At 38.1% G+C, this 15,809-nt stretch overlaps 1 protein-coding gene across 2 annotated transcripts in view; it reads right to left on the bottom strand.

Annotated features, from left to right (window-relative positions):
* Positions 1–15,809, bottom strand: part of PPP2R5E (protein phosphatase 2 regulatory subunit B'epsilon) — a 71,350-nt gene that overhangs the window by 26,115 nt on the left and 29,426 nt on the right. For both annotated transcript variants that reach the window (XM_064713384.1, XM_064713385.1), the window contains exon 3: positions 3,607–3,803. In XM_064713384.1, coding sequence (XP_064569454.1) covers positions 3,607–3,803 — 197 coding nt within the window. The remainder of the gene's footprint in view (positions 1–3,606; positions 3,804–15,809) is intronic.

Genomic DNA, 15,809 nt, shown 5'->3' on the forward strand with positions numbered 1-15,809 from the left:
TCACATGCTCAAGAGAAGAAGATGAAAACATGTGATGTTACAAGCATGGATAAAGCTTTTAATGGCATAAATTTTAGATGGCATGAAAAACATCTCTAAGTTATTTGGCTGCCACAAATGACTTTTTCAAACCTTTATATTTTAGAAATCTCAGCTCTTCTAAAGAATGCTACTGGCAACTTTTTCCTAGCCTAGTATGTCTAGAGCCAAACACCTTTTGGGGTCACTGACAGAGATCATTAACATACACATACATTATAAAACCTTCAAACAAAAGAAGTCTCTTCCACATAAATTATTTTCAAATATTTTAGTTTATTTAGAAAATACTTTAACTATTAATCCTTCTCTATGAATATTAGTAACTTTAAAAACATCTGGTTTAGACTGGTGTGCCTTTTTTTCCCTCCTGCTCCTAGATGATGTTAAAACTCACAAAAGAACTTTTTCTTCCCTTCACCTCCAGATCACAGTAGCCCAAAGGGACAAGCAGAAAATACTAATTCTCAGATTCATAAACACTAAACATAACGGGGCAGAGATCTTTCAAAGGGACATAAAACAACTGGGCTCAGTTTTGATCAGTTTTAAGATCCTGGTCTTTCAATCAAAACACTCCCATGACAATTGTGGCAGGCAGGCAGTGGGGATGCTAATTTGGTCAGAACACAGATATTGCTGTTTTCTTCACTATCATGACAGGTCTGAGACTGTCAATGTGACAGCTCCCTTGTGAACCCAGCTGGAGACTTTGGTGAAAATCCCCAAAAGCACAATGAAGGTGGCAGCTGCACTTGTGAAGTCAACTGTGCACATTTAAGTCTGTCTCAGTGTATGACTATGGGCACAAAACTGCCTGAAACAAGAACATGTATTTACTGCAAAGAATAAGTTACACTATAAAGCAGTGCTTCAGTACAAAGTGACTAATGCCATCTCTTCACCAGGCAGTATGTGCTCAAAACTTTTCCTATAGCATATTAGAAGAACTACCTTTCCCTCTAGGGCGTGTGTAACTGTTCTCAAAGTGGTGAAGTCTTGCTTTTATATGCAAAGACCAGCAGGAAAAACTAGCATTTTTACCAGATAGTCCATCTACAAAAACCAAACCACCTGCAAGCCTCAAAAGCCCTGGTGATGTGGTTTAGCAGAAACACAGCAACAGCATTCACTGGGACCATCAACAGGAATTATTCATGTATCTGCTATGGGTTCACCCCCACAAATTCAGCATCACAGCACTGCATCCTGCTCCCATGGAACACAACAACCACCAAAGTTTTCCAGCAGCACATGCACCAAGAACACCACTGGTTGTGACAGGCACAATCAGGGGAGTCCAGCTTTCAGCTGCTTACACCTTCACCAAAGCTCAGGTGGCTGCTGCAGGCTGGAGTTTCACTCAAAATCTAAATTACAATTTCCAATTATATTTACTTCAAATTTCCTCAGGAAATTCTTAAGGGAAAAAACATGTTCACGTCTTTAAATACTTAAATAATAGGCATCTTTTTACTCGTTAAAAAAAAAATCAGATTTGGGCAGTCAGGGGCCACTGGGTAGCCAGACAGAGGACATGAGAATATTCACAGCCCTCTCCTGCTTTAGCATCCCAGCACTGAAGAGAAAACAGCCTGGGTTCAGCACCACAAATGCAAAGTAGAAGAAAGTAGAATGAAGAAGGGCATGATGCCATGAAAGGAAAGATGAGAGAACAGATTTCGATCTAAAAGGATCTAAGGTGAAACTGGAATTTCTTAAGCACCATTAGTAAATATCTGTGAAATCCACTGGAAATATTCAGGCTGTATCTTTATTTCCAATAGCTACTCCATATCATAGATACAGACTATATTTAAGGAAATTATTCAAAACCATGCTTTTCAAACTCTTTAGGCAATACATCATTTCCTTAAGTTAAAACCTGTTGTGTGAATCAATAAAAGTGACTGCAGGGACAGCAGGACATGATACTAAAGGGGTTTTACTTTACTGTTCAAGATCACACTGTTTCATAGATTATTATTTATGATTCAAATTGAACCTCACAAACAATTACAAATCAAATTCTTCTTGCTTCCTGGGGCCCAAGCTAAGTCAACACTAACTTGCAGAGTTGTTATTCAAGAGATGTTGCTGCAGTAAACAACTATAACCAGTGTCAACCCAAGAATACAACCTCAGTAACAGAAATGCTATAAAAATTACCAAATTCTCTGGGGGGATGAGTTTGGAGGCATCTGCTGCACACAGAGAAAGTCCCCTATTTTATTAAAGTTATCTGTGCATCAACATCCTTGCTAGGCAAAGGGTGTGATACACTTTGTTCATCACAAGGGGTACACATCAGATTAAACTAACACATGCAAACCATTTAGATACTACAGTGCAGCACCAGCAGAAAAACTGAGAAGAAAAAAAAGTCATTCTGTATTCTGCCTGGTATGTGAATGGTGCATGAGTTCACATTGTGAAGAAATAACACAGCAAGCAGCTCATTCACAAGACTGGTCCAGTGCAGAAAGGGGCAGGAGAGGGTGAGGGAGAAGGGAAAGAATCTGAACTCATAATTACAGGCTTTCTGACAATTCATACACACAAAGAAGACATATTAAGATTTTTTCATACACCCTTAATTCTGTTTTTTTTTCCTTCATGATTAACTGCTTGATGGTTCTGTCACAATTTACAGCTATTTTTAAATACTACAGACAAGCAACACAGCATGTATCTGTGTGTCAGAAAAGAAGCAAGGAGCAAACACAATGCAATGCAAAAACTATTCATGTTTTTCTTCTTACAGCACATAGCCAGTGGATTCCACAATCACACAGTACTGTTAGGAAACTGTCAAGACTAAATCTATATTTAATTAATTGCTTTCTCATTTAGAGAACAGGATATAAGGGTTCTGTACAGCAGCACAGAACAAACATTTTAAAGCAGTGATTGATTTTGCCAGTTGCAACGAACATTCTTCACCATAGAGCATCTGGTACTGTTTCCATTTTTACAATTAAACACTATTATTTAACAATTTATATATACAAGGTGTGGCTTTATAGTTGAGCAATCTTGCTCACTCTTAACAGCCCCTGCAATGAATCCACATAACCCAACCAGGAAATTGACACAACAATCCTGTACAACATTTTTAGCATTTATTATTTTAAAATTATTATCCATGCATGCTTTAAGGTATCTGTACCTGAGGCAGACACCCAAGAACTTGGAGAAAGTTCAAAGAAAGATAAGAAACCTGCAAAAATTATTCCATTATTTACACTGGGAGGAGAGGGAAGATAGATTGGAGGAAACATGAGGGACTGTGATTTAATGGCTGCTGGCTTTCTCTATCAGGAAACAATCTAGGTTTCCTTTCATAATCTGTGGCACTATAATAACCATAATCTACTTGACTTTCATTAAAATATATAAAAATTAATATTTCTGTCATTGGAGAATTATCCCCAAGCAATGTCTATTAGCAAATCCAAGCCAAAGGCATCATTTAATCCACCTACTCCAGGGTTCAATTTTGCCCACAGGGTGTAACTGGAAGTGCAAGTGGGTTTAAAAAGAGACCATGAGAAAGAAAGAACTCACCATTCTAACTACTTCAGGGTAAGTCTGCTCTGTCAAACAGCCTCTGCTTATTGTAATGTAGTCCACCAGTTCATTAAGAGTGGAGCGCTTGTATTCTTTCATTTTAAGGTCTGAAAGCGTGTCCATGAAGTCAAAAATGACACAGCACTGTTGAAGTTTCTTTAGGAACAGTTCAGGCTGCTCTGAAGATGGAACGTCTATGAAACAAGAAAGGAAATCTTTGTGAGTCTGGCATCTTATTATACAAAACAGGATTTCTTTTTGAAGATCAATTTCAAAGGAAAGCAGCATTCATACAATTCTTGTAAAACAGAGCTCAGATTAACAAATGAACCACTTACAGGAACTGTATTGCTATTGTGTGTTTGAGATCTTGAACGTATTGTAGAAGGAATTTAATCATCAACTGCTATGAGGAAAATGAAGTTCACCAAGAAAGTCCAGGCTGAAGTAGAGGATGGACACACACCAGCATCCAAGACTTAATTTTACAATAAACAACTACTTTGACTGGAGGCTGGTTTTTACCATCATTAACTTCAACTCCAAAGGAGGATGAAAGAAGTGTCAAACACATCAAGCTTGATTAATTTGTATTTCTAAAAACACCACGTCATTTATAGCCCTGTATGAATATACATGAATACATATATATGAACACACAGCAAGGCCATAATTCCATAAACAAGTTCTGAGTTTCAATCATTATCCCCATATTGACACTTCCCATAGCAAAATCAATTTCACTGAAACACAGTGAGGATTTTTTTCTGTACTGTGAACATATAACATGCATCAATAGGAACATTTTCACAAAAAATAGTATGTGCTTGACCAATAAAGTAAGCAGAACTCACTACTTTTGTTCCATTTTCTTAATTCACAGCAAATGAAAAGACTTAATACAATAATAAAAGGAATGTCAACTTCTTAGTTGTTGGTTACTTTACCAAATGCTTCAAAAGAATACAGAGGCAGCTTCATTTATTCAACGTTCATGTACACAAGAGGATAGCAACAGCAGAAAGTTGTAGAGATGAAATTCCCCATTTTTACTCTGAAGGTCTGTCCTCAGACTAGGGAGCTTCCTTTCAACTACCTGGTTTTCTTTAGGCACCAATGCTTTCCTCAGCACCAAAATCCACTGGTTGACCTTCCTGATCTCACTTTAAAAAAAGCTTCAGTAGTAGAGAATTTGTGTTTATTTCTTAAAACCTGGACTTCTCAAAGGCCAATCTAAATGGAACTTCTCATTGCTGACAAAGAATAAGTCATAGTAAGGAATACCTGGCAAATGCTGGGAGGTGTTAATAATCGTATGGTACTTTTACATAGTTTTAAGACTTAAGCACCACAAATCTGTTTTGCTTAAACACAGTGCTTCAATTTAATTAAAACCAGTGCTTAAACACTAAAAAGAATAAATGTGATTGCAGTACAAATAAAGATGCAACAGTTTCTTCAACCTGTTTTTGTTTACAGCACTGAAGTAGAATCTACATGGGAGGAGAATCCTCCTTCCATGTACACCTCTGGAATATTGAAGGTCCCAAAATCAGGCACCCTAAAGCCATTCCACTGGCCAGGTCTCCCTCACACATTCAAACAGAGCTGAAACTTAAGATGAGCCAAGGAGACAGAGAAACTCATTAGCTTTCACCCACAACAAAAAAGATCATTTCTATACACGACCTTTCTAAGGTTACAGCCCTACAGGACATAAAGGGCCTGGGGAAGCAGAGTTCTGTGACTGCTCTCTTGACTACCTGCCTTCAAATAAGAGATGAATGGACTTCAGAATTCACTGTTATTAACAAGAAAGCAACAGTTAAATGATGAAACATTTCTTCCACAGACAGCCTTATACACAGGCTGAAAAAAAGAAAAAGTGCAATTGGTTGCTTTTCAAAAGCTTTATTTCTAAAACTTACACTCTTCTTTATTACACCTATAATGCACCACAGACCTTGAAAATATTTAGAAGGTATCAATACAATCTATGTTGCTACATGACCATAATGAGGTTTGGTTGCACTGTTCTACATGACTTTAACATGTTTGTTTTGACCAACAAGGACATTATAGCTAAAGAAAAACAGGCTGAAATCAAGTGGAATCCATTAGGATACAATTCAGCACAAGTTAAAACCAGACTCATATATATGACTCAAGATTACACTCATTTTAAGCAGGGTTCATATTAAATAAAAACTTTTAAATTACTAAAGCATTAAAATAAGTCATAAAAGTTTTTCTTTTTCTTTCTCCTGTTAAGTATCTGGAGGTGTGGGAACAAAACAAAAAATATAATTACATTCTTCTCAAGAAAAACCACTCTAAAACCCTTCATGAAATTCATGCCAGTCTGACTGCATCAACAGGCCATATGAACCATAGGGGAAACTAAGTAAAACCAAACCACAGCCAAGCAAAAAACCTCTAAACAAACAACAAAAAAACCTCAAAGCCCCACAGAATAAAACCCCACAAACCAATTGTTCTGGTCATATCTGCTTTTCTTTATTAAGCAAGTTGCCACTCACACTAGGGAATACAACTCTAAGAAGTTTCACTCAGTAATTTTTCTCAATGTTCCTGGGAATTTGGGGTGCCTTGGGAACAGGGTAACACACAATGCCAGGGGGGGTTTGTACTTGGAAACAGGGCATGTATACGAGAGTAAATATGCTTGAAAAATTAGGGGGTCCTAAGCCAAGAAAAGGGTGGCACAAATAAATAAAATCAGTATTCCATGTTGCCAGCCTTCCCACACAGACCATGGCTGGTTTGAGATTCTGGGGTGGGGGTTCTTTTTCTGGTATTTGGGGCACATACCTACAGAGCCCACAGCAGAACTCCCTCATGCAGCAGCTTGGAATGAACACACAGATCCTTACAGATGTTCACAGCTGGCTGAGGAAAGACAGCAAACCCTTTTCTTCTCAGCAGATACTCAGAGCTTTCAATGAATTTAACTCCCATGCTAACACACAGCCACACATTTAGGTCCCAAAATTTAATAACCTGCTATATTACCATTGTATCTACTTTCACATAAAAGAACAGAAAATTGAGCAACCACTCTAATAAATCTGTGTAAATACTCATAACACTTTAATAACCTATAAAATAAAATTAAAGTGACACTATTAAGTAGCATGTGTGATTTATGTCAAATACACAGAGGAGTATACATTTATTAAAACCAAAATTTAAAGCAAGATAAATTTCTGTTTGGGTGACTGTGAGAACTCTCCTCATTTTCAGGTCTTTGCTACAATTTAATTTTCAGGCTTGTCAGTTTTCTCCTCAGCCATTTAAAACTGTTCAGAGCTTTTGAAATACAGTGAGTATTCACAGACTCAAAGGAAATCGGCTTAGTGAAAGCATGTACTAGGACATCTGAATGCTGGTTATCAAGACAGAATCAGAGCTTTAAAGTCAAGTTTTTATAAAGTTATCAGAAAAACTGACAGAAAGTGCTATAATATTTTTTTAGACATGGACCAACACTTTTTACTGCAAGGGCTGAAATAGTAAAATGGCTAAAGCAATTCTGTTTTTCTCTTAATAGTCTTTTCCCAAAATAATCCTAATCCAACCAGCCCATCCCTTCTCATCAGTCTCTGCCTTCTGCATCCTTTTATCAACTAAAGACATAAAAATCTGATGGCAGACTTTTATATGCAAGTCTGTAACATCCATAAAAACATATCAACATTTATACTACATTCATGTTTTAATTAAAGTCATTTACAAGTAACTCATTTTGGATTATAGGAAACAAACTGCACACCAGAGAAACTGCACACAGGGAAGTGAGCTCTGCCTCTCCTCTCCCTGGCAAGTGAACAAACAGATGGGGGAGAACCTGGATCAGTTCCCTCCTGCCCCTGATTTTGCAATGAAGGATACAATGCTGGGAAGTGAAGAAGTGAAGGTGTAGGGAGGGACTGAGCTGCTCAAAGCAGCATGACAACTGTGAGAAAAAGCCATGGGACTGCAGGCACAGGGCAGCAAAAATCAGAATGAAACAAGACAAAATATGCAGGTTACATATGAAGTATTCAGCAGAACTAAAGGATGCTCACACATGCTACCCCCTTCACCCACATATGCACTATCAGAACATTTATGAATCATTAAAATCAAAATGCTTTCAGAATAAGTATTGCTTCCAGTATATACATTAATGGTATTCATTAGCTTGAAGATGACATTTGCATAGAGAATTAGCATCATCTTCTTGTATGATAGTAAAAGCAAACACCACACTAAACACAAAAAATAAAAACACATACTAAAACCAAAGTAAATCCAAAATGAGGAAGAGAGACTAATAGTAACATTTTTATTCACATTAATTTTAAGAACTTCTTTATAATGTCCCAACATCTGAGAACTCTGCATTCACTCCACCTCTGAGATTTCCTCTTTCAATTCAGTTGCAAAATTTCAACTTTTCCTTTTGACTTAATAGCAAAATAATTCCTCAACTCTTCTTTAATTTTCCTATCTTCCAGTTACTAAGTAAACCTAGCACAATTCTTTTTCTAGTTAAGCAAAATCTCCTTATGACAAAAAAAATCTTCCAAACCCCAAACAGCTCCCACTTTGCTGCCACTCACCAAATCACATTAAATACAACCAAGTACTGCATCAAGACCTACCTGCACAAAGGGGGCAGTGGTGCATAAAACTGCTACGGCTCACCCTCACAAATCACTGTGAAGATTTTATTATGGAAGAAGTTACCTTTCTAGTCTTCATTCCAATAAAACTGGCAAATTTGAATTTGAAAGCTTTTGGTTTTCTTTGAGAAGAAGGTGACACCCAGCTCAGAGTTTTTCCTAACTTACAGTCCTGAAATACAGAACAACCACGTGTCTATAGGTCGCTTCTCACAGCAGAATATTGCTCTTAACATTCCAAGAAGTACAAATGTTTGCCCTCTTTTTCTTATACAAACACTTCTTGAGAAAAATAATCACTATCCTGATTCCATTGATTTAATTTTCCTAACTGGCTGTCAATATTATGAATGCTTAGCCAAGTCAGTAATCATTCATTTATAAGAGGTGCTTTTCTCAAAGCTGTTTTCCCAAGCCATTCTCTAGACTTAATAATTATACAGGCAGGGCAGCAGTCAGGCACTGTGTTCCAAATATGTAAAATCTAACCAGTACAATTATTCACACAGCAATAAATACAGTGGGACAAACTCAAGCTGACTTTCCTGAGTGAAAACACTCAGAAAGAAAAAGCACAACGTTACCATACCATTTCCAGCACATTCAAACTGCATGATTAGAAATGCAACACAGGACATAATCCACCAATTTCCTGATAATCACTGCCTCTTCAGCTAATCTGTCACAAAATTGAGAATTATTTCCCTGGCCATAAATTTGCCCTGACACAAACTGAGCAAATTCTCACCAAGTGGGATTTTCCTGGGTAGTTCCACAGGGATCCTGGATCTACAAATGCCTCAACTGCCTGTAAGACTCTCCAATCATTTAATAGATATTCAACAAACATCATTTACTGGGGTGGGTATTATAAACTCAGTGTAGATCTAACATATCATTCGAGTGGGGCAGCATTACAAACAACACAGGGTTGTGTTGTGTACTCCTTAAAAGATGTATTCTTAGTCATATAAACTGCCCAAATTTTGTCATGTAGATAAATTAATCAAAATTCTGCCTTTACTCACATACTTGTTACCTCAGGTTTCAGCCCCTGAATAGACTACTACGTGGATGAAGTGCTATAAATTGACAATAAAAATAATTTAATAAACCATATTTTTCAAAATTATACTTTTACACTTTATGAAGTTGAACCTTTTGCCTATTTCCACAGCAGGCACAGTGCAGGCAATAATATAATTTAATTTAATTTCTCTTCATTTTCATACAGCTCAATCCAGAGCCACAGCAGTCAAAATTTCAAGGAAAAGCCTCCTCTGGGCTATGGTTCATTAACCTGTGATCAACACTTGTCCATTCTCACCACTGATGTCTGGGCTGTGAACATCTTTCAACTTGGAAGTGAACCAAGACCACAAGCCTGGTTGTCAAAGCCATTTATGAGCCATAACAAAACATTATTCCATGAACAGTGGCTGCAAAAGGTCTGTATTAGTGCAAAGTGGCATTGATGATGTGCACTCCCAAGGGAGCAGAGAGACTCTTAAGGGACCTGAGGTTTTACAAGTTTGGGTGCTCTCACTCATCACTGACCTACACAAGGAATCTGTTATGAAATAGTTACATCAAACATCTCAGATAATGACATGTAATCAAGGAAATACATGATGGATAGTGAGAATTCCTGAGCAATTAATGGAAGACAAGTCTGCCAGGGTATTTTGGTGCACCAACTGGTGTCCCACAAAAATAGCCTCACGAGATATTTGGTCTGTACATTAGCAGTCCTTATGCTTGGACTGATAATCACCACTCAGCAGAACCATGTCTCTTCATAATCAGGCAGCAATATCTTCGTTTTTTAGGTAAACTGACAATATTTTCAGCATTTCCCCATTAGTTCTTCGAGAACTGGGATGAGTTTAATGAAATAAACGCACAACAGTCAACATTTACCTATTCTACATGCAAGTCCATTCACTCCAAAAATGATCCAGGCCAAAGAAGGTAAAAGAAGATAAGGAAAATGATTCAAATGACAAGATTTCAGAGCAAAATTGATGGCCAAAAAAAAAGTAGATGAGTGTACAAAAAATTTTCAGCAGAGATGGAAGAACAGCAAAGAGGCTGTGAATATTATAAAGAAGGTAGAGATAAGTTAAAAAAGGCAGGGAAACAACATAAATTATTAAAAGATCAGGAGAGAGAGAATGAGGTAGAGCAGACGACTTGGAAGATGGAGGGAAAAAATGTTTAGGGAAGATGTACACAGTGAAGGAAAAATATTTTAAAAGGAAAAAAAAGTAGAAGCTCAAAGTGGTTAAGCAAAACAAGAATGAAGGAGTTAGAGGTTAGGGGCTGGATTTGATTAAGCAGCCACATATCTGGAGGTTCTTGACACTCTGACATCTTTAATATATCCAATTACATTACTTGGGGTGAGTTTGCCTGGACATCAAATTAACACACTTGAGCCCCAGGCTGATCAAAGGTTTTGTAGGTTCCTTTTGCTCTCTCCCTCCTCAGTTTTTACTAATATTTCAAAAATTATTACTAGTCATTTCTTTTTTTGCCAGGAAAGCAAGAAGGCTGGCAAAAATACACATAAATATGATTTCAATTCTCTAAATTGAACACACGGCACAAAGTTCCAAAAGAAGACAAAAATACTTTGCTGAAACACTGAGAGTTACTGTGGCCAGCTTCTTGGACTGACTCAAGTTTCTTTTACACTGGCTCAGAAAGCTCATGCCAGTTGTTTTAGAAAGGTTTTTACTGAATTGCACTTTCAAAGTAGGAGCTACTCTTCGCTCAGCTAAGTCACTGAGTTTGCTGAACAGTCACCAGAGAGAGCTGGTGCCAATGTCAGTCCTGCCACTTGAAAACGCTGACCTGAGGTGGTGAAGAAGTTATCAGGATACCTTTGCCACACACTTTCTGCCCAATACCACCCAGCATTACACATGAAACACCTAATTGTTACTTTTCAAAGTCTCCTCCAAGAAGGGGAAGAAAAGCACAGCAATTCTGTTGATTTTAGAGAGCATGATGGATTGCACTGAAGCTTCAGCTTTATCTTGCTACCATGTGTACTTTTTTTTTCCATTGCAAATGTTCTTCATTAAAATTAAAAAGCACAAAAAAAAATCCCCACTGTTTCTTTCCTAAATTCTACATGTATATAAACATAAGCATCTTTCAGTTTGGTTTTTTATTTGTTTCTTGGATGGTTTATTGCTTCTGGTTTTTTTTCTGACTCTAACCTTTTAATTAGCCAGACGTATTAGAAAAAACCCAACCTGGGAGACAGCCCTAAAACACAGTAAACTCAGCTCATGCCTTGCAACTCCCTGAGCTGTTAGAACATTCTCAGTGTAAGAATCAAAATACCACAAACTCAGAAGATCTGGATTTTAGCACCACGCTTGGTTACAAACACAAGACTGACTCTTCATGGGGAATCCTTGCAGCTGGGGAGGCTCCAGGATTAGTCACCAAGTGTTATTCCTTCCACCTTTGCTGAGCCCCAGCTGGTGATGCCTCCAGTGCAGAGCCCTCCACCAGCTCCATTCAGCCCTGACCAGCAGGAGCAGCACACCAGAATTAAAGTCAGGTTTTTCTGTAGACATTTGAATAGCAAAAGCTACAGGTAGAGTAAATGCAAAGTAAACTGAACTTACCTATATGCTCAACTCCTCTGCCCTAAATCACATCCCAAAGAGCAGAGGCAGAACACCATGTACATAAAACCACTTAGTTTTCCAAGGGATTTCTCAAACATCCAATATAGAGCAAGCTGCACAATGGCACCTTAGTGCTCCATGGGAATCACCCTTTCCTTTAAAATATCTAACAGTTCTTCCAGGTGCTTTTCAGTGTGTTTTTAATTGCCTAGCTGGTCTCTAGGACCTGCCATCCTACATCCATTCCAAAGCTCGGAGTAGACCACTGGAAGCCAGAACATCAACAGAAACACCAAGTCCCAGCTCATTATTTCAACTTGGTCAAGGTATGCTCAAATCTCTTATTTCATACTTGTTTTCTGTTGATTTTAGAGAGCATGATGGATTGCACTGCAGCTTCAGCTTTATCTTGCTACCATGTGTACTTTTTTTTTCCATTGTAAATTAATGGCAATATTATGGCAAGACCAGCCATTTATAATGAACAGGACCTTGTTTCCAGGCTTCTTAGATTTAAAATGTTTACAACTTCCAGGACACTAAGAAACAAACCTTTGCACAAACCCCATGATGGCCTCCTGACCTAAGACAGAAGAAGCCTTAAGAGGATTATTGTCTTTCTTTTGATAAGATTCTTACCAGATCACAATTTTTTTTCTGCATGACATGAGAGGCCTGTGCTCTGTAATGATCATTAAACATAAGAACACAAACACGTCACAGCAATCTTACAGTCAACTTCCACCCTGAATGCAGTCACAGTCCAGGATTTGCATTGCAATTCATTTCTTCAGTGCATTAAGTGCATAATGAAATAATGATAAAATTATACATCTGTACATGCTTCCTGTAAGAATGCAAAAATTGTATCTTGCTTAGTAAGTGCTCTGAAACTGCCATCTGTCCAAATAAAATATGCAATATTCATTTTGCTTCAACTACAGAGCTGCTCTATGAAATTTATACAGAAATGCCCAGACACTTGAAAAAAAGCTTGAACAAGAGCACAGGAAACCCAACTCATAACTCTTATCCAAGCAGGCTCAGAGCAAGTGCCAGAACTGCTGCTTTGCTTGATACTGACCCACTAATTTATCCCAGAAGTTACAGGAATTCATTCTCGAATGAAACAAATAATTATGTGAGAGCTGCTCTATATACATAACCCAATGTCTAAGAGCTCAGGCTTATATTTTAAAATATTCAAATTTATTAGCTTAAATAATATACATACATATAAAATATACATTTCTACAACCCTGTTTATACATTGAGAAGAGTTTAATTGAACCCTGAAAACATTATTTCCATTCTCTTCTCATTTGGCAGTATAAATTTAGTCAGCAACATATTCTACTTCATGCTAATTTACCACAATAGGCTCCCAACATTTTCCAGTAATGCACTACACAACCCAACTGTTTGCTCTCTCACTCCCTCCACAGAGGGAAAAAATGTGTGTAATGGAGTAAAGATTTTATGGAACTGCACATCTGTGGTGGTGATCACAGGGGTCTTAAGATGAGGGAAGAGATGAGAATGTTGACTCCATGTTTCAGAAGGCTTGATTTATTATTTTATGATATATATTACATTAAAATGATACTAAAAGAATAGAAGAAAGGGTTTCATCAGAAGGCTGGCTAAGAATAGAAAAAGCAGGAAATTAATAACAAAGGCTTGTGTCTCGGACAGAGTCTGAGCCAGCTGACTGTGATTGGCCATTAATTAGAAACAACCACATGAGACCAATCACAGATGCACCTGTTGCATTCCACAGCAGCAGATAATCAATGTCTACATTTTGTTCCTGAGGCCTCTCAGCTTCTCAGAAAAAAAAAATCCTAAGGAAAGGATTTTTCAGGAAATATGTCTGTGACACATGTCAAAGTACTATGTTTGTGCAAGAAAAGAACCCAGTATTTAGTAAACATACCCCAAAACTGCAGAAACAAGCTGGGAAATCACTACAAAGTGCCCAAATGGACACAGTGAAAGCTCAACTTCTTACACATTCTTATTCTTATCTCGTCTTTCTCACTCTTCTCTTTCTTAAGAGATATTCTTACCTCCTTCTTTTCTGTATATGCTCCAGTGTGATGCAACAACAAAGTCATGGGGTGTTTGGCCTTCATTATTCATTTAGTTTTTTTTTTAATTCTAGTTTCAGCCTACTGAGATGTCCAAGATGAGAATCAACAAGCTGGACTCAACGTTATGCCAAAAGCCAGCTGGGGTTGCAGGGATGCTTCACTGTGTCACAGACATCTTTTATGAAAAATCCTTTCCTTAGGATTTTTCCTCCTGAGAAGCTGAGTGGCCTCAGGAACAAAATGTAAACAATGGTTATCTGCTGTGGAATGCAACAGGTGCATCTGTGATTGGCCCATGTTGGGGGTTTCTAATTAATGGCCAATCACAGTCAGCTGGCTCGGACAGAGAGCCGAGCCACAAACCTTTGTTATCATTCTTTGCTATTCTATTCTTAGCCAGCCTTCTGATGAAATCCTTTCTTCTAATCTTTTAGTATAGTTTTAATGTAATATATATCATAAAATAATAAATCAAGCCTTCTGAAACATGGAGTCAGACCCTTGTCTCTTCCCTCATCCTAAAACCCCTGTGAACACGGTCACACCACTGCAGCAGCAAATCCCTTGGGTACAGGAGCCCCCGTGTTTGCTGAGCACAAGAACAAAACCCCGGCTACATCCCAGCCGTGGCAAACACAGGAAAACCTGCAGGTACAGCCTGATGTGCAGGCTGGGATAACAGCTCCTGGGCAGCTGAGAAGCTCCAAAGCCTTGCTCAGAGGGTGCTGGGTGAGGGCTCTGCAGCAGGAGCAGCCCGTGCAGTTTCCCTGCCGGGAACGCGGCTCCCGCTCCGTGCACTCCCTGCAGGTGTGACACGGTCACCTGTGAGCCTCACACTCTGCTATTCAACACCTTGTGACAATAACTCAAATAACTCACAGGGAACGCCCTTTTTCATACTGCCAAGCCCAGTGCATATGTCTAAATGACAGAAAATAAATATATAACTCGACTTTATTTTGCTTTTGCAATTGCTGTAGAGCTCTCTCACATTCCCTGGTGCACAGAAACACATTGCCATTCTATGCCACTTCTACAGCAACTTTTTGATCTTCAGATTATTCAGGATCTGGAACAACTCAGCAATAGAAGGGAAAAACATGACATTTATATAATACTCATCTATAACCTGTCAAGTTAATATGTGCTGTGCTGGGTATTTTATGTTATTATGTATTATCATTACATATGTCTAAGTAAAAATAACAGCTATTCCTTTAGAAATAGCATCTTGTCCATCACAGAATGGCTCAGCTCAGTTTCAAAGCTATGTAAATGAGAGTCATTTACTAGTAATTATCTACCTTTAGAGTCTATTGCTCTGTTATACCTAAACCAGGTATTTTTGCTAAAACTTGCAAAATTGACTGACATAGACTATTAGGCCACTTTTCTCCCTTTTGAACAGAAACTTTTTATTCTGCTTCTTGAACCCTAAATGGGGATAGGCATTTTATCTCCCTAACATGGTTCTAGGGAGCAAAGATCTAATTTCAGAATATTTATAACTGTCTAAAGAACAACCTTTATCATAACCTCACACTAGCATGAGGCACATGGACCTTCTTTCACAAGATCTTTACCTCTCACCTCCTCAAAAACGCTGAAGAAAATAATCTAGGTTTTTTTAGGCAGAACATTCTCTACCTGCTTGTGTGTAAATCCATCACAGGGGGTTCTGTCTCACAGAAATGCAGTCTGCTCCTGGACAGACAAATACATGTGATGACCACTGGGCCTTGGCACCTGAATTTCTATAGAAATTGTTTAAA

The sequence above is a fragment of the Zonotrichia leucophrys genome, chromosome 5 (genome assembly GCF_028769735.1).
Source record: "Zonotrichia leucophrys gambelii isolate GWCS_2022_RI chromosome 5, RI_Zleu_2.0, whole genome shotgun sequence".
Taxonomy (NCBI): Eukaryota; Metazoa; Chordata; class Aves; order Passeriformes; family Passerellidae; genus Zonotrichia; species Zonotrichia leucophrys.